Source organism: Simochromis diagramma, unplaced genomic scaffold (assembly GCF_900408965.1).
Source record: "Simochromis diagramma unplaced genomic scaffold, fSimDia1.1 OVJJ01000079.1, whole genome shotgun sequence".
Taxonomy (NCBI): domain Eukaryota; kingdom Metazoa; phylum Chordata; class Actinopteri; order Cichliformes; family Cichlidae; genus Simochromis; species Simochromis diagramma.
The window spans coordinates 719,640-743,543 of NW_024387075.1; the positions used below are offsets into that span (position 1 = coordinate 719,640).

Genomic DNA, 23,904 nt, shown 5'->3' on the forward strand with positions numbered 1-23,904 from the left:
GCCTCCTTGCTGCCATCTGGGGATCGCGACACATCTGCATTCATACACGCACGCTCACAGACAATCTTGCTTATTAACATACATTAAACCACATTGCCTTTACACACATCATCATTTCTGTAAGCGACAGTGCGTTCAACTCATACTGCAAAGGCCTGAGCTCAGCAGCACTGTAGTGCTGCAAGGCATCAGGAAGACTTGTTTTTATGAGCAGTTACTCATTTCTGGTTTACTATGGACACACGGATTGATTTCAGTCTAACTGTTTTCTGTCTTTTGATTTATTCATTTATTTATTTATTTTTTATCAGTGCATGATATGTCCAGTTTTATTTCCCTGAACTTTCTATAAGGTGAATAAAAACAAAATCCACACACATCAGTAGTGCACTTGAGCAAATATGACATATGTAGCTGCATGTATACTTTATAGCATTTTGGTGTTTTGGTGTTTCTTTGTTGTTTGCTAACACTATAGAATGTAGAAAATACTGAAACACTGTCCTTCGTTTTACAAAAAATGCTCTTTTTTTTCTCTCAGTTTTGGTTCAGTGCTTTGGGACTTCCTGCCTTTGTTAGTAATCCTACCTGACTAGAATATATTAAGACAAACTGATGGTAAAAATCTTGTCTTTCTTTAAACTCTGAGTTTCATTTGCAGATTTTTACGTGGTTTTTGGCTGTAACTGTTTATATTTGATTTCTTTTAATTCATATTACATCAAAACTGATGATTTGCTGTAATGTGTCTTATTAACAGCCTTTATATTTTGAGCAAAGTTCTACTTCTTGTGGAAAGTTATTCCTCAGGGGTAGATTTCAGCTCACAGATGAGTTAATGATGACGCACCCCTTCAAAGAGAAAGAGGGAGAGACCCTCCAGTTAAATGTAATGTGACTTCAGTATAAAAAGGTGTACTGTACTCATATTTCGCTGTCTTTGATATTTTCTTTAGGGGAAGAGCTTCAGGGAAAGATCACTGTGCGCAAAAACAAGAAGGATCCACGCTCACTGTGGGTTACCTTTGAACTCCGAGACAGGAAGCAGACTTATAGCCTCCAATAAGGACAACCATCGCATGGTCCTTGCCACGAGTAGTTCGAAAGAATTAATGCCTTAAGCGTTTTAAATGTTGGTATTGTTCTTGGCTTTTGAAATAAAACATACTGTAATATGAGATTTCCTCCTTGTCAGTGTCTTTTTGTGCACATTCAGTGTAACTACACAAAAATGCACATTCAGCGTGACTATGTGTTTATTTTTACACATACTGCCAAATGCATGCTGTTGAAATAGTAACTGCAAATGGTTAACAAAGGATCAAGGCTTCTTTGCTCTTTGTGCACTTAATTGTTTTATTTATTTAATTTTACCTTGATAAAATTGACATTTTCCCATTAGAGTAAAAAATGTTCATTTTCCACCTTTAATGTCCCACTTTCCTCCCCCCCCACAGTTATAGCTTCAAGTCTGTCATACTGAAACAGGAGCCATCACACCAGCCACAGGTTCTGTGGACATTTAGCGCAGGTTTATCTGGGTTAGGTTTATGCCTGAATTTACTCTTCTCTCGGTTAGGATGAGTGTCACTGTCCCTGCTGCCAAGAATCAAGCCCGTAGCATCATATTACCACCAGGAACCATGTTTTACAAATAGCTATAGACACTTTTTGAGTTCATCACTGCATCAGACCTGTTGCCACAGATTTCCAGTCCAGTTTTGGTGTAATTTGGTATACTTCAGCCTTTTCCCCTCCCTTTCTTAATGATGGCTTCTTGATGGCCATCCTTCCACTAAGACCATTTCTGATGAAGTTTTGGCCGCTTTGGCCTGAACATACCATTTAAAATTCATTCTTTACTAAGTTGTCTGTTATTTGCGAACGCAGCATTGGTTCATGCCTTAAGTTATCTTTGTCAACAAGTCAATAAAACGAATTACAAGTCTGAAGCCCAGAAATCAAGATGTAAAGAAAAAATGAGTGGCTCAAAGTTGCTTGAGTTCTACCCAAAAGAGTTTTTAAGATTTATCTTATAATATAATTAGAATCTTTTTTCCTTTCATGCATGGTCCTGGGGTAATCTTGGGTAATCACTGTGCTTGTGGAAACCATCACAGTCATCTTGTAGTTCTACAGTGTTCCATCGACATCATGACTCAGTGTGCACAAGCAGTGTGAATGTTTGCTGCCTTTAAAATACATCCAGACTTTTATGTGTCACAGAGGGTCTCAAATCAAATTCAGTCAATGTTAATCAAGAAGCACAAAGTGGAGCACCAAAGGCAGAGTATATTTTTTATAATGAAAAGATTTCCATTGGGGATCATTAAGTAGAGGATATCAGCTGGCCAAACTCTTGTCTAAACCATTTAAAGTCAGTTCAGCAATCAGAGAGGCTGAATACTTTCTGAAGCCACTGTACATGCAACCTTGATGTCTGAAGATTGTTTAACAGTTAAAGACAGCGTCAGGTGCAACCTTAAGTCTTTCTCTTCAAATCCGCAATTTTACTAATTTCACTAATTCTTCAAATCATCACTCACATGCATCTCTGCCTCATCCAAAGGAGGCTGCTCTTTGTTACAGATTGTGTGCGTTTGCCAGGTATCCCTCCTTATTGTCCTACTTTGAGCTGTGTGATACCTCAGCAGGGGCATCATCCATCTTCCGTGAGTTTACTGGGACAATGCAAAAATGAATTTAAGCTTTAAAAAGGCTGACTGAAGCCTCTTTACATACTTCACCGAGCAGCTCTGCTTACAATTAAAGCCCCCCCTCCGAGAAAGAGGAGTCATCTGTGAGGAGGAGCAGCGGACTCTGGGCCTGGCTCCCTGTCTTAATGATGATTTGACGGTCACATTTCTACCGCTTCCCTGTCGTCTCTGGCATTCTATTCCTACAGTGTGCTGTACAAGGTGACATCAAACAGGGCGAATGCCTTTTTTGTGTACATGTTTTATTTTTTCTTGCAAAGTTGGATTCGTGGGATTTTGGTTGCGTGGAGTCAGCTCTTTAACTACGCTCCATTCAGTAGTGTCATTTTTGGCTGGACTGCGAGGGACCTGCATCTAGAGACTTTTACGGAAATCGTTCAGCATCATTCCCACATTTTCTGCGGTGTTGTTTCATAATAAACAAGCACTGATGTGTCCTTTGATAAAACTGACGAAAAAAAGAATTCACAAAGCTGGCACCGCCGTGATTAAAAGCCTTAAAAGAGCCTAATAACGCGCCTTTGTTCACAATTGATTATGTTTATTGTCTCACAGCCTGTGCCATTCGTTTTCTCCACATTATTCTGTAAAAAAATGACGCTCATTCTGAGAGGTAATCAATTTTGTAAATCTATTGCACTTAAACGCTCATTTACAAAGCAACATATTTATGACACATTCATTGCTTTGGGTTGGATCACTGTGTCTGAAATAATAATGAAAACGAACGTCAAACAGAAGGAGAAAACAATCCTGAAGCTCAAAGAATTTTCTTTACTTACAACGAAATAGCTCCTTAAATGAAACGAACCCAATTTATTTATAAACACCTTGGGGTCTTTGTCACTGGACGAACTTGAACTGCAGTGTGTGAAGGCTCTGTCAGGCCCGACTGATGAGGATGCTGATAATGGGAGTCGTGCGCCTCGGCATGACCCCCCCCCCCCCCAGCTCACCCCCCTCCGCTGAATCACGGCTTCCCAGGCGTTAGAATTGGTGCGGCTTCTTATCGCTCAGGCGACAGGGGGAGTGATCAATTAATTACAAGAGCTCACATAATTAACGAGCACGAGGAGACACTCGGCGAGAGGCAGTTCACATCCTCCGTTAGGATGCAGTCCGCTCAAAGTAATGAAAAAACATATATATATATATATGCTGACACAGTAGAATTTAAACAGTTGCAGGATGTGACGCATCTAATGCGCACTTTCTTCACTTTGGTGCGCGTGTGCAAGTAGTGTAAACCACGCTGTCTCTGAAGAAAATACAACAAATCGGGGTCTTTTTGGCAGTGGGCGTGTATGTGCGCGCGCGTGTGTATGTGTGTCAGTCCGCGCGCACAGCGGTCTCTGAAAGAGGAGCAGAAATCAATTACAATTATTCTCTGTTGACAATATAATTAAACTCAAGGCTGTGGCTAATACAGCCGCTCCAGACTCTTATCTGGAACGGACGGAGATTTACAAGCGCAAGCAGCCCGGCGTGCATAGCAAGCGAAAGAAAGGCCCCGAGTGAGACCCTCGCGTGTCCTGCTGGTACCACACCGATCACAGCGGGCGAGCAGAAACTGCCCCAAACTCCCCCAGCTGTCCAAAATAAATAAATAAATTAATAACTTAAAAAGAAAAAGAATCAGGGCATTAAATGGACATTAAACGGGCATTAAACGGACAACGTACTAGTTTATTACAGCGGTTCAGATGACGTGTTTAAAAGCGCTCCGAGTGCTTAGAGAAGAAAAACGCCATAACGACCAGTTCACAGTATAGCAAGTTAGTTTAAAACATAAATTATTATTTTCGTTTATTTATTTTATTGTTTTTAGAGGCTCTTTGAGATTTATATCGCATGTTAGTGAACGCTACCTGGTTAAACAACGTACTTGACTGGCAGCGACGCACTAATTATTTTTCCGTTCACTGGGATTGACCTGACTTGACTTCACTCTTGTGAGCAAACTTATGTCCACGTTGCCGGAAAGGGTCAAGAGGAGCCAGTTTGGCTTGTTTCCGACACAGTTTACCACCCGTCCCGTGGCCTTTGTTTTCATTTAAGCTCATAATTAACGCTCCATTCTTAAATCATCAGTTCACCAGTGGGGTTTTAGTTTGGGGGTAAAACACAACTCACGGGACACGTGTACAGCGAGATTCGGAGAATACGCAATGCAGTGTTTTAGACTGTACAGTATGCCCCCCTCCGCCTCTTTGGGGTGTCACTGCTTCCAGTGCAGGCTCCAGTGGTTGGCTCCGGCTCCCCTTAAAACACGTGACTTTAACTTAAAAAAAAAAAACCCCAGAGATCTTCTTGCGTAAGACTTTAACAAATGAGTAGCTTTGTCAAGACCTCGCCCACTTTTTTTTCTCTGTATTTGATCAGTTTCCTATTGGTGACGCACGAAGGAACGTATAGAGCCCAGAGCTTTGTGCGTAAAACCCGCCAAGTGGAAAAACTATTTATAGTTCAGGCCATTTTTAGCACATGGTGTATTCCACCCATACAACTTCTGAAAATGTGTGTGTGTGTGTGTGTGTCTAATTGTAATTGTTGAATGTGAATTTATGAGAATAACTATAAAGAACTCCCTCATCTTTGATTGTCAGCTTAAGGCACAGTCTTAGTTTCTTTTCTGTAAAATAAAGTATTTGATGTTGCTACGCTAATTGGAACTACTGGCCTATCCTGGCTCAGCACAATGCAAACATTACTTAGGCCTCGGTGCACTCCAGTCTATTCAAATTCCCCCCAATAATTACCCAAACCTGGAAATCTTTATCCAGACAAGCCACGTGAGATCAAGTGGGACGCTCCCCTGCATGCGTGTAAACATCCCACACTTCCTTAGAGACAAGTGTATTAATCAGGTTTTGGAAGGCTCTGTCCGGCGCTCACGCATTCAACGTGCGTAACCAGACAATTCACGCACGCACACACGCGCCCCCGTCTTCTTGTTCTCCTGTTGTCCCTTTAAAAATCCGAATCCAAGGCCAATGATTTATCAAACTCCTATTATCAAGAAAATGTCACAGGAAGGGCACCTTGCTCTGCACTGACGCAAACCCCACTCTTTCCCACGGAGCTATAGAAAAGCTTTGCAGTTGGTACTTTGCGGAGCTACAACCAGTCCGCTTCCAGTCGTCTCCTCATCGGGTTTTTTTTCTTTACAGCTGTTTCCAGCCTGCTGGCAGAGCTCTGCAAAAAATGGTAAGTGTTCCAAACTAATTCGTGTAACTATTCTCCTGCAGTTTCATCTATCTATCCTCTGTCCTCTGAGTGTATTCTCTTCTGTTTTTATGCTAATATTGCACTTTTCTTGCAGGGGGGCACTGTTTAACGCTTTCAGGCGCTCGAGCTGTCCGTGGTGCTGAAATGCAGCTGTGGTTTCACACTGAAAAACTTTAACCGCCTTTTCTTTTCTGTGTCACCTAACCTTTTTATTTCTTTATTTCCGTTTTTAGAGAAAGATTTCAATGGGAAAGTTAACATTTGGTTGATCATGTCTATTTTTGTAATCTTTTTTTTTCTCAATTTACTCGCTCTCTACAGACTTAAACGGAAGCCAGGTAGTTAGCCCCCCGCTAAAAACACAACTAAGAAAACAACAAACCGGTCAGTAATTTTTATTTTCTTTTAAGGATTTATTCCTGTTGCCCTCCCCCCCAAGTTACATTTCAGGGGAGTCATTTGTAATTCCGCGCCCGTGGTCTGCTCACCGCTGGTAACGCCGGCGATCTTGCATGCCTGCGGGGAGAGCGAAGCCACCGAGAGACCCGCAGCAGCTTGTCTATTGCCCATAAAAATCAGTGGATGTGTGTGGCTGAATGACATGAGGGGGGAAATGGGGCGTAAAATTAAAGAATCTTGCAGAAAGCGAGAACCGGAGAAGCAAAAGCAACCCCCTCCCTCCAACAAGCACAAGCACTTTCTCCACACACACACACACACACACACACACACACACACACACACACACACACACACACACACACACACACACACCCGGCAGACATTGAGCTGAAACTATGGAGCGACCAGAGCCACAGCATACAGCAGAAAAGCGAAAGAGCGTAATTTTTATTATGATTTTTTGTTTGTTTGTTTGTTTTTAGTCCCAGAGCAGCGATGGCCTGCAAACGCCTGCTAGTTTCATGGTTTCTGCCCTGCTGTTTCCTTTTATCTCGCTGATCTGTCGCTCCCATATTCCAGGATCTGTCTGACCACAGAGACATGGCCAAACAACCGGCCAGCGCTCCCACCGGCTACATCCCTGCGCAGCAGTCCGACGGAGCCGCGGGACTTACAGGAAACAAACCGGACAACACGGCAGCGTGCCCGCCGTCCACTCCTCGCCATCACCCGGCGCCTCAGCCGCCGCCTCCTTGTAACGAGCGCAACACTTTTTGTCCCGCGGAAAATAAACCGGGGGAACCGGACAGCAATAAAGAATACGGGACGTTTAAAAACACCCCGCCGGCCGTCCCCGGATCCGTTGCCGTTAATTCGGCCTTGAGGAAGGATTCCGTCGGTTCGGCCCGCGGGGGGTCCGCCCAGTACGGCGACCCGCTCCGGGCCACCGCTGAGCAGAACAACACCGCAGGCAACTGGACGTCTATGAGTCAGACCACCATCATACTGGGAACAGATGGGAACACGTCTGTTCAGCCTGGAACCGTGGCGGGGGTAAGTCAGCTAAATGAACCGTTACCTTAACGGAGGGCGGCCGCTGTGGAGGCAGGTGCGGTGTGGATGTGTTTCCGCTCGTGGCTGATCGGAGAGCTGACTGGATTAACCTGCTGCCTCCAAACAGGGGGACAGTGTCATGCAGACCTTTAGTAATATCTCTGCTGTGAATAACAATCTGTGGAACTCTAAAAAAAAAATGTGGTAGCTACCCCAGGCATTGATTTGTGACGGACGTGTTAAGCTGTTCATTTGTAGCCCCAGAACTTCTGAGCTGAATCAGAGGATTCTTTAAAAGTGGATCTTAAGAGGGAGCCGTCATTGTGAGGACAGACTGTGGGTTCGTTTTCGGGATGCTTAAACAGTATTGTCTGATACATAGTTCGTGGTCTTTATTTAGTTATTTTTCTTTCATGCACCGGTTCGGGAAAGCCTGTATTGGGAGTGAGAGTGGTTCATTCAGCGTATGCAAAGATTGTAAGCGCGCGGAACGCCCACAGGTGTAACAGACTATGGTGAACCTCTTCGCAGTGATACCGGGTTGAATCACGCATGTGTTGTAATTTGGGTGGACCCTGAGCTATTTGCTGTCCTTGCTTTGCGCAGCGTCTGTTCTGATGCTCTGCAGCAGTCTGCGGTGTCTGATCAAAACTTTAAAAACCGCTTATGTCAGCTAAACATGAGGAAAACAAAGCGCGTACACTGGGCTGTTTTGTTTATTCACGATTAGATCGCCCCTTTAGACATAAACCTATGGCTGTTTCCGGTGTTTTTATTTTTCTTATTATTTTAGTTACAATTCTAAACTTGATTTGTGCTTGGTGGTGATAACATGGTTAATGAAAAAAAGAGAACTGAATCATACTCTCGCGGTATTCTCGGTGTTCCCTGCCCACACTTGGTATGGCCCAAAAGCCCAGGTGTTATCCGGCTGATAGACAGCGCTGTATTACAGGAGACTGCGGATTGTTTCCAATCCCCAGGAGGGCATCCCCCACCACCCCTACCATTTCACACGCTCACACTTACAGAAGCAGACACACAGACACATTCCCATGCAGCGCAATGTTTGTGAATCGGAATCTATATATTCAACACAGTCTATTTCCTGAATCTGATAAATGAGGTTCTGCTGTGTAGTAGTAAAAAAAAAAGAAAAAAAGAAAAAAAAAGAAGTTCTCCTGAATTTTCCTGAATCGATCCTCAGGAAATGTTTTTAATCTCCGCATGAAATTCCACGAAGATTTCCAGCGGTTTGGTCGAGGTAACGGCCCTTAAGCGTAGCAGAGGATGAGACGAGTTACGTGTGTAAGCTTTGAGAGCCGCTATGGAATTCTGATTGTCGTGTGTAAAACGGAACAAAATTAAAATATAACGAACACAGTGCACAAAATGTAGATGGCCCAAAAAAAACGTGTTTCGGATCGGATTCGTCAACATTTTGTAAATAAAAATGTTCCAGATTTTCAGTCAGCATGATGAATGTGGAAAAAACGCGCTTAGATCAGTGAGCATGTAATATTATTGTCTGTAAAGGACAATTCCCCCCAGAATGATGAGTTACTCTTTTTAATTATGTATTTATAATTTGTTTTTAAACTAGAGAATGCTTTTTTGTTGATGGGAGATGAGTTAGCCTGAGTGCTTCTTCTTGTAGTTACACTTAGCTTTTTTTTTTTTTTTAAAAAAAGAAAGATTATTATTACTTTTTAAAAACATTTTAGAGACTCAGTCAGTGTTTTCCCCCCTCAGGTTAACGAAGATGATGACGAAGGGGGAGATGAGAATAAGGCCAGAGGAAACTGGTCTAATAAACTGGATTTTATTCTGTCCATGGTTGGCTATGCAGTGGGACTGGGAAACGTGTGGAGGTTTCCTTATCTTGCCTTCCAAAACGGGGGAGGTAAGACTTTATGTGTGTGTGTTTTAAATAATAAAATAAAATAAAATTTCAGTCAAGGCCGGAATTAGCCCCATTCATTCCTTTATCCTGTTAGGCCTGTAAGCATGCGAATGCTAAGAGAACTATGTTGAAAATGAATTAAAAAAAATAGGTTATAGTGTTGGGATTTCCTCTGGTGGTGCGCAGATATAATGTGCTTACATCGCAAGAAAAATCGACTCTCATTATTTTAACTGGCATTCTTGTCCTTGTTGTAACTGCTTTATATAGGAGTTATTATCAAATAATATCCTTAAATGTTGCAGAAGTCATTAAAAGCTGCCGTATGTTTTTCCCCATATGCCGAATGGTTTTTTTTTTAGAAGCAGCCAAGTACACACTTCACGTTTGATGATTTTCACTTTATTCCATAGTTAGGTTCAGACTTTGGTGCTTCTGAAACTCCGCTCTGTAGCCTGGTCTTTAATTCCCCGCAGGAGCTTTTTTGATCCCCTACCTGACCATGCTGGGCATCGCTGGGATCCCAATCTTTTTGATGGAGGTTTCCCTCGGCCAGTTTGCAAGCCAAGGGCCAGTGTCAGTGTGGAAATGCATCCCCGCTCTGCAAGGTAAACTGGCCCATCTCCTCATCTTTAAGAAATCTAATTTAAAAAAAAGAAATAAAAAAGAAATAAACATATAAAACCCAAATAAAAAATAAATACATTTTATAATCACGAGTTCTCCACTTTCCTTAAGAGTAATTTATCTATTTCGTCTCATTTATTTATTTTAGGTTGCGGGATTGCCATGTTGATAATATCTGTCTTGATAGCCATATACTATAATATTATAATGTGCTGGACACTGTACTACCTGTTCGCTTCGTTGAAGGGCTCACTGCCATGGGCTAACTGTAGGAATGAGTGGAACACGGTGGAATGTAAGGACAAAGACATGCTGCTGTTAGGTAAGACACACACCTTCACACACACACACACACACACACACACACACACTAGAAAAGCACCCCACTCTCCACAATACGCAATGCGTCATGCCTCCCTCAGCTAAGGTGTCCTGCAGTATAATGAATACTGACCTGTGATCTCTGCGGTGTTTCACTCTGAAAAATACTTAAACTTAAGAGCACCCAGTTTGTTTTCTACATGATCTGGTTGGATTGTTAGAGGCCAGTAAAGTAGGGGATGAAGGCCCCAGGGAGATAAAATCCCACCCGAAACACGCTATATTTATATCTTCGATTATTCTTTTGTGTGATTCTGTCAGATTAAAGCATTGCTTCATGTTTTAAAGCTGCAGCATGGGGCAGAAGCAGCCTGTTAGTGGTCTGACACTGAATTAAACTGTGGATAAAATTATGTTTTAGCAAAGAAAACATAAAAGCGGAGAATCGAAGGCGTCTTGGCGTCGATTTGCATCGAATAAAAGTCGAAAAAGGCTTCACTTTGTGTAATATTTGCCTTTAGCGATTCTGTGAATTCAGCACAAAAACTGCTTGCTTGACAAATTTACTGTACAGGCTGAGCTGCTGCAGTGCTGCAGTGAGCCCGAGACTGACCCCTGCTGGATGAAACGGGAAGGCCTATTCGGGTCTGCATGTCTGCGTCTTTTGAATGATGAAGCAGACAAGAGGGAGCAAAAACGTGAACTATGTAGCCTGACGTATGTTAATGTGTTTACATATATGATTTTATCGTGTGGGTGAGCGAGGTCTGAACAGGTTTGCAATGCAATGCACAAGCTCTGCAAAAATAATCTGTTATATGCATACTTTAATGTTTCCCTTTTATGCCAAAGAGATGTGGATATATTAAAATATGTATATGGAGTAATATTACACTACAATGTAATTTTTAAAGCTATATTTGTGGTCTAGGGTCATAAGGGATTCATGTCATGTTATCGCATGTTGTCCACTGAGTGCCCCCCCCCCCCTCCAAAAACGAACAAACAACGACAACAACAACAACAACAAAAACAAAAAACAGTTGCACAAGTGTGCAGAGCACAATTAAAAAAAATGTCCTGACTCATTAAGGCCCAGTTAATATAAGCTTGAAATGACTGAAAATAGAGTCATATAAAAAGCTTAAACCTACTTCTGTCTACCTTGTTTGCATGAAAAAAATTTTAAATAGTGAGAACAGGGCTCAGAAACATTTATTTAATCGTATTCAGCAGTGCAGGATTTTAACAAATACAAGTGGAAGAAGTTTCCAGTGAGGCTACACTACACTGTACACTGTATCCATCTGGCCTTTTCCTCCCACTTCTTACTCACATCCATCTCTTCACCCCAATTCAGAGTGTGTACCTGAGCGGGCAGTAAGTTGTGTCCCACAGCAGCTCTCTGCCAGCCTCTCCAAGCTGACGTGTATTGATTTCTGATTGGAACAGACTCATGCATCCTGCGGGACAGAAACATCACGTCCATCAAGAACTCCACTTTCTGTACGTTGGCAAACACAACGGGAAACCTGACAAAGCTGCTAAACATGAGTATGGATGGAAACAAGACATATGTCAGCCCCAGCGAGGAATACTTCAAGTGAGTGACTCCTCTGGCCAAAATAAAATGTTGTTTTCAATTCCTGAAAAAAAGATCTATGCATTTTTAGCCAGATTTAAAAAAAATAAAAAAAAATTTATGACTGGATGAAAGACAGAATCTGATATTTTTTTAAAACTATTCTCTGCAGTTCTCAAGCCATCAAAAAAGTGATCATTTTGCTTCAGTAAAAAGTTCATGGACACTTAGATAAGGTTTATTCCAAATAATTATAGTTTTATATCTTCTTGTTTTATATTTTGCATTTCCTTTTAATGTGACAACACACAAGTACATGTCCAGATAGTTGCCTGAAGCCACAAATTAATCTTTTAATTTCATACCCCACAAAATCACCCACATAGGAGATATTCACGTAAAACACTGCAAAAATAATCTCAAAAATGTACAAAAAAGTACAGCACAATAATAATAAAAAAAAGTCCTGCAGCATTTTATGAAAACATGTTTATGCACACTTTAACAACAATATAAAGACAGAAAAAGCAGAAGGAAAGAAATCAAGTCCGGAGTCGTACTGTTTTCTATATACAAGGAAAAAAACTGTTCAGAGACTTTGTAGTTCTCTCTTATTGCACTCATTCAGCGCAATATCTTCAAACACAACGAGGCTATCCTCGCAATATATAATTAATGATGATTTATGGAGATTTGTGTCAAAAGTTGGGCAAAAAAAAAAATCTTACATAAATCTTACATCTCTGGCAGACCCTCTGACATGTTTGGGACTCTGTAATGTAGATAAATGACTCGGCAAAATGAAAAAACAAACAAACAAACAAAAACAAAAAGTGTCAGCATGAACTTTTGATCTGCATTGTTTTTTGTTTTTTAGACTTAACCTTTCTGTTTGAATAACACCTGCAGGTACAATGTGCTGCACATTTCCAAAGGGATTGAATATCCAGGAGACATCCGCTGGCCTCTGGCCGGCTGTCTCTTCTTGGCCTGGCTCATTGTCTACGCCTCTTTAGCCAAAGGAATCAAGTCATCGGGAAAGGTAACAAACTAAAAACAAAACTAAAACCTGCCTTCCGATGTCTTTCTGCTTGAAGTTTGAAGCTCAGAAGACATGCTGCTATTAGTTTTCCTTTGATTGCGTTCCCTTTAATGATAATATCGCCACCTAGTGATGAAGTATATGACACACAACCTTTCATGAGGAAAAACTGTCATTTCCAAAAATGTAAAAATAACGCAGATCTGAGTTTATTTCCAAGAAAACATTTCATATGCAAATACCCAGAGTCTAGAGAAACGCAAAACAAGTGCATTATATTGCATTTAATAAATTATCTACTTCACAGCAATTCTTTTAAACTCCGTGTTTGAGTTTTTTTTTCTCGTAAGAAATACTTAAATGTTACTTAAAATAACTGAAAGCTATTTTCTTAGTTTAAAGAAAGCAAAAGAAGGAAAAAATAAATACATAAATATATAATTTATAAATATATAAAATGCTGTTCAAGCCCAGGTGAATGTTAGAGCTGCTTTAAAAAGACAGTCTTATGGTCTCAGACCAAAACAACACCCAGAAACTGAATAAAATTGCGATTGTTGTATTGTGGTGCCCTCTGGTGGACATAGAGATGAGCTGCAGCACACATAAGCCTGTCACTGTGGAGTGGAGCTTCAGGCCTGTGTCAGAGGTTTTTCTGTAATAATTGCAAACTTGGGATGTTTTTAGTGTACAAATTCCTGTTTGCACCACAATCTGGATCAAAAGTGATCCTAATATAATCCTAATATATATGTTAATAATAGTGTTTTTGTGACGAGAAACAGCTAACTGTTGAAAAACTAAATGTTTAAAAGGCCACACACAAAGAGAGGGATATAAATGATCTTTCAAAGTTTACTGACTTTGACCGTTTTATGAAAAAAACTGTTTTATCTTTGCATGTGTGTGTGTGCTGATGTTGCTCATTTCTTTTCTTTTCTCATTAGGTGGTGTATTTCACCGCCACGTTCCCTTACGTGGTGCTCGTCATCCTCCTGATCAGAGGAGTGACCCTCCCCGGTGCGGCTGACGGCATCCTCTACTTTATCACACCAAAATGGGAGAAACTAAATGATGCAAAGGTAACCAGAATTTCCTCACTGAATTCTACAAACGCTAAAGTACAGACAGAAAAGAGGCCTTCCAGTTCTTGCCCTTCTCCTGCAGCTGCTCCTCTCTCCCTCAGGTGTGGAAAGACGCTGCCACTCAGATCTTCTTCTCCCTGTCGGCTGCTTGGGGCGGCCTCATCACGCTGTCTTCTTACAATAAGTTCCACAATAACTGCTACAGGTAAACACATAAAAGGTAAACTATGCTTCTGGCAGACAAATTCCACCTGTCACCACAGATGCATGACGCTATGTCTGAATGTGTCTGAATGTCTGGTAGGATGAAATGTCAGTAATAAATGTGACTTTTTGCAGCAAGCTGTTTCTTTCATTTTCTCTCAATTTGTTCTTCCTGTGCTTTGTTTTATCGCTAAAGTAATCCACAGCATTTGAAGCCAAAAAATGCAAAAGCCTAAATGTGTGAAACTTTTTTGATTCACAAGAAATATATATATATATATTTTTTTTTTACTCCATGCAGTCACAACATCAGCACATTAACTGAATATACACATGGTTCATTACTATAAATGAAAGCTTAGTAGTATTATCCACTATTATATATTTGCCAGTTGTGTTTTTTAAATATTGTACACAAGACAGGGCTCTAAGTATGAGAGCATCAGAGACGTTATCAGAGGGATGTGACACTCAGATCGATGAAATGTTTGAGAATTCAGTTGCCGTAAAGATGGTGATAGAAGTTTGACTTCTTATGAAAAGCTTTTCAAATCATTACTCTGTGGCAAAGTTGGCAAACATTAATAAACAAAAAATCCGATTTGACTCGATGGTAATGAGATTTTTATGTTCCAGTGATCATTTTAATTCAAATGAATTTAGGCAATGCTTCAAAATAACCGCCCAAATAAGTGCCAAGAGACGTTGCAAGATGGCTTCCTCATCCCGAGACCTGGTTCTAGAAGGACTTTGGCACCACTGGACAGTTTTCATATTCATATTTCTATGTTTTAAATACTTAAAAACTCTTGAAGTCACAACAAATATATTTGCTCACTTCACGTTTCTCCTTTCTCTTCTTGTTTTCCTTTTCATTGCAGGGACACTATCATAGTGACATGCACAAACAGCGCCACCAGTATATTTGCTGGGTTTGTCATCTTCTCTGTCATTGGTTTTATGGCACATGAGTTAAAGGTGCCAATAGAGAAGGTGGCTGATGAAGGTAAGCTCCCAAACTGGCCGGCAGTAGCATGAGGTCAGCACCGCTTTTATCTGCACTCGAGACAGTGTCTATGTATTCCTATTGAAATACCATACATGTAGTATATATGTTTGTCTGTGTGTGTCTGTTAGGTCCAGGTATAGCTTTCGTGGTGTATCCAGAGGCTCTGACCAGACTTCCCCTGTCTCCTTTCTGGGCAATCATCTTTTTCCTTATGCTCCTGACCCTTGGCCTGGATACTATGGTAACCTTTACGTCCTCTTAATACTAATGAAAAAAAAAAAAAATCAAGTTCCAAGTTTAAATACGAGCTATGGCATTTGGAAGTTTTAGCTGGAAACAGGCAAACAATTTGCCCATAAAATGACTTTTAAGTAACTCTATTTGAACTTACATGTTAAAGAACATGAAACAGCACTTTTAGTCTTTGCTCTACTGCTGGAGTAAAATCCTGCACAAGCTCTCCATCTGCTAAAGATGATGTCAGTCTTCTTACCCGAATCTGAGCAAGACATGTAAACAAGAAAAGAGTTTCCTTTTTTTTTTTAGCCAGTTGGTGGCAGAAGAGCTCCACACTACCTATGAAACCAATCATCACCCCCTTGTCCACCACAGTGTTTGCGTAGAGGATGAGATGATCTTGTTCTTGTGCTTGAGAGAAACATCTCTCACCTCATCTCTCAGTGTGTTCGTCTTTGATTGTCTTCCTCGTTTCCTCACATCTTAGTGCGTCCCAACTGAGATGGAGGCAAGAAGGAGAAATGAGGAGAAAAGGCTCGAGGGCAACACGTATTTAAGAAAAAGTGACACTGAGCAAGATTACAAGAATGTTAAAATATTCGTTTTTTTTTAAATTACAAGCACAAACGAGGAGCACAAAGTTTGATTTTCTTTATTAACGAATATAACTTATAAATACAAAAGGAATATTTAGTAGTCTCTTTCTGCCAAAGCTTGTATAGTCCAGTTGTGTGTCACTTAAAACATAAAATGAAAAAATGAGCTGATAATGGCTAAAAAGCTCTGTGAAGTGAAGAGTTGGGGATAATTGTAAACATTTTCAAGAAATAATTAATATAAAAAATATGAATAAAAAGCGCAGTGAGGGGAGGTTGTTTCGTTCAAGGGTCAAGATTAGGGAAACCAATCTCGACCTTGATGCCAGTGTTCATTTTTAATGTGTAATGTGTTTGTAAACGAGGTGTCGTGAGATGTTGGTCTGTCAGGTAAATGATCTGTTTCTGCTGTGGTAGGTATTCAGGCCCACTTTGTTTTAATTTTGCTGAAGATCTCAAAGTTTGTGACAGTCAGAAACACGAGTCTCTTGACTTTTGTTTGCTCCGAGGTTAACATTTGGGTTTGGTAGCTGATGTATAAACACTGCACACTGCACACATTGACCCAATTAACATAATTACAAATGCACAGCACCCGCTGTGACTGATTTCACCTGAAGTGCCTGAGCTCTCCAGGTACTTGAACAGAGGGGAGTCTGTGTGATTGGAGTGAGTGAAACTAGGTTGACCTTAAAGTCTTGGAGCAACATCAGGAAGTAAATACAACAATCAAATGTGATATGTGAACACAGTGCTTTACACTGTGGGTGATAGGAATTCATTTTGTTAACCATTCCATCACAGAAATGATGGAAAGATCAATCGTAATATTAATAAAACCACTCCAGCTGGAGTTTGAGCATATGGAGTGTGGAGAATGCCAACAATAACTGCACAGATTTAAGATATAATTCATTTTCAGGAAGCTATTCTACACTAAAAATGTTTATGTCCAAAATTCTCAGTGGATAATGTGAAACATTACATTTAATGGAAGCTGGCCAAATAATACTGAATTGATTAGTATACTTTCAGTTCATACCAAGCTTATTTTCCTTAATGATTAATTAAGCATGTAAATAAACCATTGTTTTTATATTTTTCATTTGCATTTTACTCAAAATGCAGTACATCAGTTTTGGGCCCCTTTTCCCTTCAGGACTGCTTTAATTTTTCATGAATTCAACAAGTTGCTGGAAACATTTCTCAGAGATTTTAACATGACAGCTTCATTCAGCGTCAGCATCACTAGGTTTGAACTTCCGCAGGTTGTTTTGAACAGTTGTTGCCACATGATTGGATGGTTAGATTTTTGTGTCAAAAAGCAATAGCTTACAAAGTGGCCTGTGCCTTTACATTTTAAAAAGGAATTACAGTAAACAAAAAACCTATAAGGTTTTCATTTTAAACTATATATCTGTCTATGATATTGATCTATTGTAACATTTACTTACTTTAGCTATCATTTACAATTTGTATTTGGAAATTGTTTTAATTCTTCTAATGTCAAAACAATAATTTCACTAGCAGATCCATAAATGTAAAAGTGAAAGACAAGTATACTGAAAAACTTCAAACTGACTATATTATTGCTCCATGTCAGCACTATGTTTTCCTAAAATAACCCAAAACTGTTTCATTTGGACCCACTAGCCATGATATCGGTTACTGCGCTGAGTTATTCCTCACGCAGCTTCAGCGAACAAACACTTTTCGTCTTCGGGATGTTTTTAAAGTCCAGAGCACCTCCCGCCATGATCCTGGGTAAACAGTTCCTGATAAAACACAAACTCCTTCAAGTGCATTGTGATGCTCCTGAGCTGAGCAGAGGAGCAGAGGGCACAGTGGTGCATTAAGACACAAGTAAACAGTAACAGTAAATGATGATGTTACTTTGCCTTGGCAGCAGCAGCACAGAGGAGAGTGCTGCTGCTGTGGTTTTGTCGTGGAACGCAGCTCAGCAGTAATAGGCTTGGGATGTTGACGGGAAATTAGTTTTGGGAGCTCAGGAGGAAAAGGAAGAAGTGGGGAAGTGACAGATAGCTTGATGGCAGCGCCATTTCTACAATAAACTTATGCATACGCACACACTATACAACCCTCGCTCAATTTTCATGTTTATGTATTCATCCGCTGCTGTCCTCTGGGTTCCGAGTCCCTTTTACCATCATGTTACATTTGCAATTCTCTAGACAGGCTCATCCTATCAAAGTCTATCCATTGTAAACTAAATCCTTCATACTTATTTGTTTTCAGAAGTTCTTCTGCTCAGGGTTAGAATAATGTTCTTTATTTGTTTGCGAAATAAATGAAATTATGTGTTTATTGGATGAACCGAAGACAAATGCTGGATGCTAAAGTTATGACAGCAGCAGCCGCTTGGATTCAGATGAGGTAAACTTGCTGACTTGAGGCTTTTTATTTAGTGGAATTGCTGCTACGCCCTGGCCTGGGTGGACAATTGTTAGTGATTCTGTAGTGGAGCCAAGCAGGATTACTGTAAGCTGTTGCCAAAAGTATTAATATTAAATAGGAATCATAAAGAGTTGGTGATTGTTTTCAGCAAATGCAATGTTTGAACAACGTGTTTATTAAACATCTGCCATGGTTAAACACATTTCCTCCCTAGTTCTCTTTAATATTTCCCCCTTCTCATCTCCATCCCAGTTTGCCACCATCGAGACCATAGTCACCTCTGTGTCAGATGAGTACCCCAAATACCTGAGGAAACACAAGCCGATCTTCACCCTGGTCTGCTGCGTCTCTTTCTTCATCCTGGGATTTCCCATGATCACAGAGGTATGTGCTCTGCTGCACTCTGGGTTCACAGTGGATACTTGAGCATTCTCCTTGCACCCTCTGACTCTGATTTTTCTGCATGTCAAGCAAAGTTCTGGCCTTCAGATGTCAGGCGCAATGATTGGAACAGTAGGCTGAGTCTTATTAAAAGGAAGTTGTGACCGTGGACAAATCCAAGTGTCGGGTGACAGGAGGGATGACATTGCAGGATGAAGGCTGAATAGATTTTGTAATATTTTCTGTGTGTGTTTGTTACAGAGTGGGATGTACATGCTCCAGTTGGTGGACACGTTTGCGGCCTCCTATTCTTTGGTCATCATTGCTATCTTTGAGCTGGTGGGGATTTCGTACCTCTATGGTAAGTACACGAGCTGCCAGGAAAGCTCACTCTAAGGCCACTCTAGGTTCAGCATGTGAAGTCACAGCTGTGATTTTTTCTTTCCACAGACAGTACCTTTAATCTGCATTCTGTTTAATGGTCAGTAGGGGGCGACTGCTCTGGTTGCAAATGTAGACAGATAAGATCATAAGGACAGATTAAATTTGATCTAGTGAATACTTCTCTGATGATTTCATGGCCTTTTGGGCAAACTTACGGTTGCCAAGTTGTTATTTTATAAGTCTGTTGTTTTTTCAGTCAAACCAATAGGTGACATACCTATACCCACTTTTTTTTCCATTTGTATTTCTTACATAAAAAGCCAGTGCCAGCGTGATTGTGTGTTCAGAGACGCATATGTATATATATAAATGCAAGAATACCTTTCTCTTCTGAAAATCTAGATATCTGATATTGTGTGTGTAATTTCTTTGCTTTGACTTTGCTTCTGTGACACATTTCCACAGACAGCAGGGCTGTCGAACTGTATAATCAGCTGAGAGACCCTAAAATATTACTGTCAGTGCAGGGTGCAGCAGAGAATGTTGGTGGTTTTTGAGGCATTTCTATTCCTGAACTTAAAATCCTTTGTCATAGTAAAACAGATAAAATCAAAATATCTTCAGGCTGTAGCAGTTTTAACAAGAAAAAAAAATCAAACTGAAAAGAACAGCATAGTTAAAATAACGGGTTTCTGCATCTCAATTATGCGTATCTGCAAAAGGGGACAATCGTCCAAAGCTCCTTCATGCTGGAAACGAATTCTCACTTGTTAATCCTGTGGTGACCACTAGGAGTCTCTGTTGTAATGCACAAGTCTCTGTCACACACACAGGCAGAGAGCTCAGGTGTGTATCAGAAGGCTGTTACCAAGAAGCAAAGCTCGCCTCCAGTTTGTCATCAGTGCAGGTGACATATTGAAATGATTGTGTGACTCTGCCACTTCATGTCACTCACAGTTATCCGTCAATAAAGGCAGAGGAATGAAGCCATCTGCTCACTCACTTTTTCCAGGGACCACAGAAACGCATTCACATGCGCTCATAAGGACAGATTGAATTTACCGATCCTTTTTTTTAAAGGGACGTTTTCAAACCCAGGTCACACTCCATGCCTTCTCTCTGGAAACCACCCATTTCTCTTCTTTTATTTCTTCTCTTTTTTCTTCTTCCTTTGCAGGCCTACAGAGGTTTTGTGAGGACATTGAAATGATGATTGGTTTCCAGCCAAACCGATTCTGGAGACTGTGCTGGGCCTTTGTGACTCCAACCATTCTGACGGTATGTTTGTTTTTGCTCATCTCATTCCCTGGTATGCGCATACACGCACACTCACTCACTCACACACACACGCTCACACACACACAGACACTCGTACACATGGGCACATATGAACATGTGCAGCCCAAAATGCCTCTATTTTCACTGTCTTCTTTCAAGTTCATTGATTTGCAATCATAAAGGAACAGAGGAGAAATTGCTCCTGTACTCAGAAATCGAAAAATGATTTCCTCCTTCACATTCCCGTCATGTCACAGGTTCTCACGTTGATTGTCATTTCAAAACTGAAGCTGCCAAATTCCAAATGTGTCAGCGTTTGATCTGCACTGAACATGTACACGATCAGTAGAGAGTATACACATATCTCCAAAGAAACCTGTCTCTGTAAAGCTGAGAGTCTTTAAGTAGAATTCTGTGTAGTCGAAGTTCACTACAAAGGCACGTAAGAGCTGGACACTGGCCAGCATTAATGTTAGTAGTCGTAATGGAAACTACTGTACCTCCAAAGCAGAGGTGATGATGACAAATGGAGCAGCGGTCGAGGCGGCTGGCCATCTTGCTGCTCTCTCTCTCTCTCTCTCGAGATCACATTTCCTCCGGGAGCTCATTGATGCACAGCCTCCGGCTAACCTAGTTCTGTCTGCCATCTTTTCTCTGTTTGTATTCCTTTTGGTCTTATTCTAATCCTTTCAAACCAAATTCACTTTTTTATACTTTTTCCACCCCCCCGACCCACTCCTGCCTTTCCTGTTTTTGTACTCTCTGCATATAATACAACTAAAGATCTAATTTTCTCATTGATATAGAACAGCAGACAAAGTTTTAGCCTTGGACCCTGAGGTCAGTGCAGTTAAGCTACTACACAGTCCATACCAGTCAGTGCTGACAATCACTGCACAGTTGAGCAGCATCAGGTAACAGCAGTTGAAATACCGTGCTGTGACATTTCACCTAACAAATGTTTCTCGGATTTCCGGGCGTGTGCAGGGCATCCTGGGGCTGAGTCTCTACCAGTGGAAGGTGATGACATATGAGGACTACACCTACCCCACCTGGTCCATGGTTATGGGCTGGCTCATGGTCATCTGCTCTGTAATCTGGATCCCCATCATGTTCGTCATTAAGATGCACCTGGCCCCCGGCACCATCATCGAGGTAATAATTGTGATAAAACTGTCACGTAATGTTTTGGGTTTGTCTGCTACGCACACACTGTCCCACATGCATCTTTGTCTCTTTCTCTTTCTCTCTCACGCCCACACACACACACACACACACATACACACACACAAACACACACACACACAGGCGCGCGCACTGTCGAGGAAATCAATAGTCTCATCCTTCGCTCATTAGCAGAGAGAGGAAGGCTGCAGGCTGAGTATTAATTTGAACATTTTTTTCTGGGAGTCTTGTGGGTCTCTTTAAAATGCTTTGATTAATGGATGATGATGATGACGAACGGGCCTTTCTGGTCTAACATCTTTGTGCGCTCTGTATCTGACAGCAGCCTCTATCACACACCTCTAACGCTACATTTGATTTGCTTTGCTTTGCTTGATCATAATTAACGCGTAATCATCACAGTGTCAAATCCTTTTTCACCTCGAAATTCTGCACACAATGCCCCATAGTGACAAAGTCAAAAAGTTTTCTTGAAATTTTTGCAAATTTATTAAAAATCAAACAAAATGAAGCACATACACAAATCTTCACAGCCTTTGCCATGACACTCAAAATTGAGCTCGGGTCCTTCCTGTTTCCACCGCTGATCTTTCAGATGTTTCTACAACTTAACTGAAGTCCAGCTGTGGTGATTCAGTTGATTGGACATGATTTGGAAAGGTACACACCTGTCCACATGTAGTTCTTAGTCCCATCTCATTAACTGAGGCGAAGGCTCATTTTCCAAAATAATAGTGAACCCCAACATGCAGCCAAGATAACAAAAGAGTGGCTTCAGGACCACTCTATGAATGTCTTTGAATGAACACCTCTTGTGAGATCAGAAAATGGCTGTGCACCAATGCTCCCCCATCCAACCAGGTTCTGCAAAGAAGAAGAAGAACAAAAAATATGTGTGCAAAGCTTTTAGAATCATACTCAGAAAAATTTGAGGCTGTAATTCCTGCCAAAGGTGCATCAACAAAGTATTGAGCAAAGGCTGTGAATATTTATGGACATGTTAAATGTGCAAGAAGTAGCTTTATCAATGTGTTAAAAGTCAGGGCAAAAGCCAAAACAAATGTAATTTAACAAGAGGCCAGCATTTGTTAAAGAGAGCAGTTCATGTATTATCGCTACCTGTAAGTGCTCTGTGTTTCCTCTTGTCATGCAGCGCCTGAAGCTGGTCTGCTCCCCTCAGCCTGACTGGGGTCCTTTCCTGATGAAGCACCGTGGAGAACGCTACCAGAACATGATCGACCCACTGGGAACCAGCTCCCTGGGCCTCAAGCTGCCCCCCAAGGACTTCCAGCTTGGTTCTTACCAGTAGCAGCCATCCTGACAGCACCACATCCACCACTTCCAAGCCCTGTAGGAGGCACTGGTGGGTGGTGGGAATCGTCTCCATCCCCACGTCTTCTCCCTTCTCTCTCTCTCCTGCTCTGTTTGCTTCTTGTCTTCTTTGCTTTATCGTGGATGTGGAAACAAGCTCCTTCTCTTCTTCCTTTATGTCTGCATCATGTCCTTTCTTCTCTCAGGGAGGAGTAGCTGCCCAAGTGGAGTCTACTCTTCCACTGCTGCTTTGTACACTCTTAATGGGCTACCATTGCCTCCCACACATGACCGCTGATTACTCCAGAACCCTTCCCAGGGATCTTTATTCCAAGAGAAAAATTGTGTCATAAAATGACACAGCTCAGACTGCACTTGCAATATTAGACTCACCCTAGTTGCTCCCTATGGAGTTGTGTGTATTTCTCTGTGTGTGCGCGCGTGAGTTTAAGTGTATGTGCGTGCCATCAAATTCGTGTGTACAGATAATGAATCATCTTGGTGCAAGCAGACACAGGAAAACAAAAAGAAAATTGAGCGACAGAGAAAAAACACCCCCAAAAACAAAAAACGGCACAACGAGCTCAGTGGGGATCTTTGTTTGGTTCCATCTGTGTACAAAATTCCATCGGCAATACAAATAATATCAACTGCCTGGAAAGAAAAAAAAAAAAAAAAAAAGCTCTGTTATCACATTTTGTTCCTATCCAGCAGTATATATGTATATTCATATGAGCTTCCACTCAGTCGCTATTGCTTTGTCAAAAATAGATTATAAGATCTGCAATTTGTGCCTCCTACATCCCGGTAGAGTAGCGAATGCATCCTGATTACTACTTTCCGTAGATACACTTTGGCCTCAGATGACTCTACAGTATGGTACAAACTTGGGTTTATTTTTCTTTCTGAACCCGAGGGACCATTTGTGATACCCTCTCTCTTTG

The 23,904-nt window shown here is 41.2% G+C and overlaps 2 protein-coding genes across 2 annotated transcripts in view; both read left to right on the forward strand.

The window, feature by feature from the left end:
• prmt3 (protein arginine methyltransferase 3) overlaps positions 1 to 1,180 on the forward strand; it is a 54,873-nt gene extending 53,693 nt beyond the window's left edge. Inside the window, exon 16 of the mRNA XM_040045526.1 lies at positions 957 to 1,180. Coding sequence (XP_039901460.1) covers positions 957 to 1,066 — 110 coding nt within the window. The 3' untranslated portion in view covers positions 1,067 to 1,180. The remainder of the gene's footprint in view (positions 1 to 956) is intronic.
• A 3,863-nt stretch (positions 1,181 to 5,043) lies between these two features.
• Positions 5,044 to 23,627, forward strand: slc6a5 (solute carrier family 6 member 5). The gene is made up of 16 exons (XM_040045594.1): positions 5,044 to 5,924; positions 6,927 to 7,400; positions 9,153 to 9,303; positions 9,780 to 9,911; positions 10,079 to 10,252; positions 11,704 to 11,854; positions 12,743 to 12,875; positions 13,823 to 13,957; positions 14,062 to 14,165; positions 15,046 to 15,170; positions 15,302 to 15,414; positions 18,674 to 18,805; positions 19,064 to 19,163; positions 20,364 to 20,464; positions 21,452 to 21,619; positions 22,803 to 23,627. Exons 1-16 carry the CDS (start codon positions 5,922 to 5,924, stop codon positions 22,956 to 22,958), a joined length of 2,352 nt encoding a protein of 783 aa, XP_039901528.1. The 5' UTR covers positions 5,044 to 5,921; the 3' UTR covers positions 22,959 to 23,627.
• Positions 23,628 to 23,904: the final 277 nt, after the last annotated feature.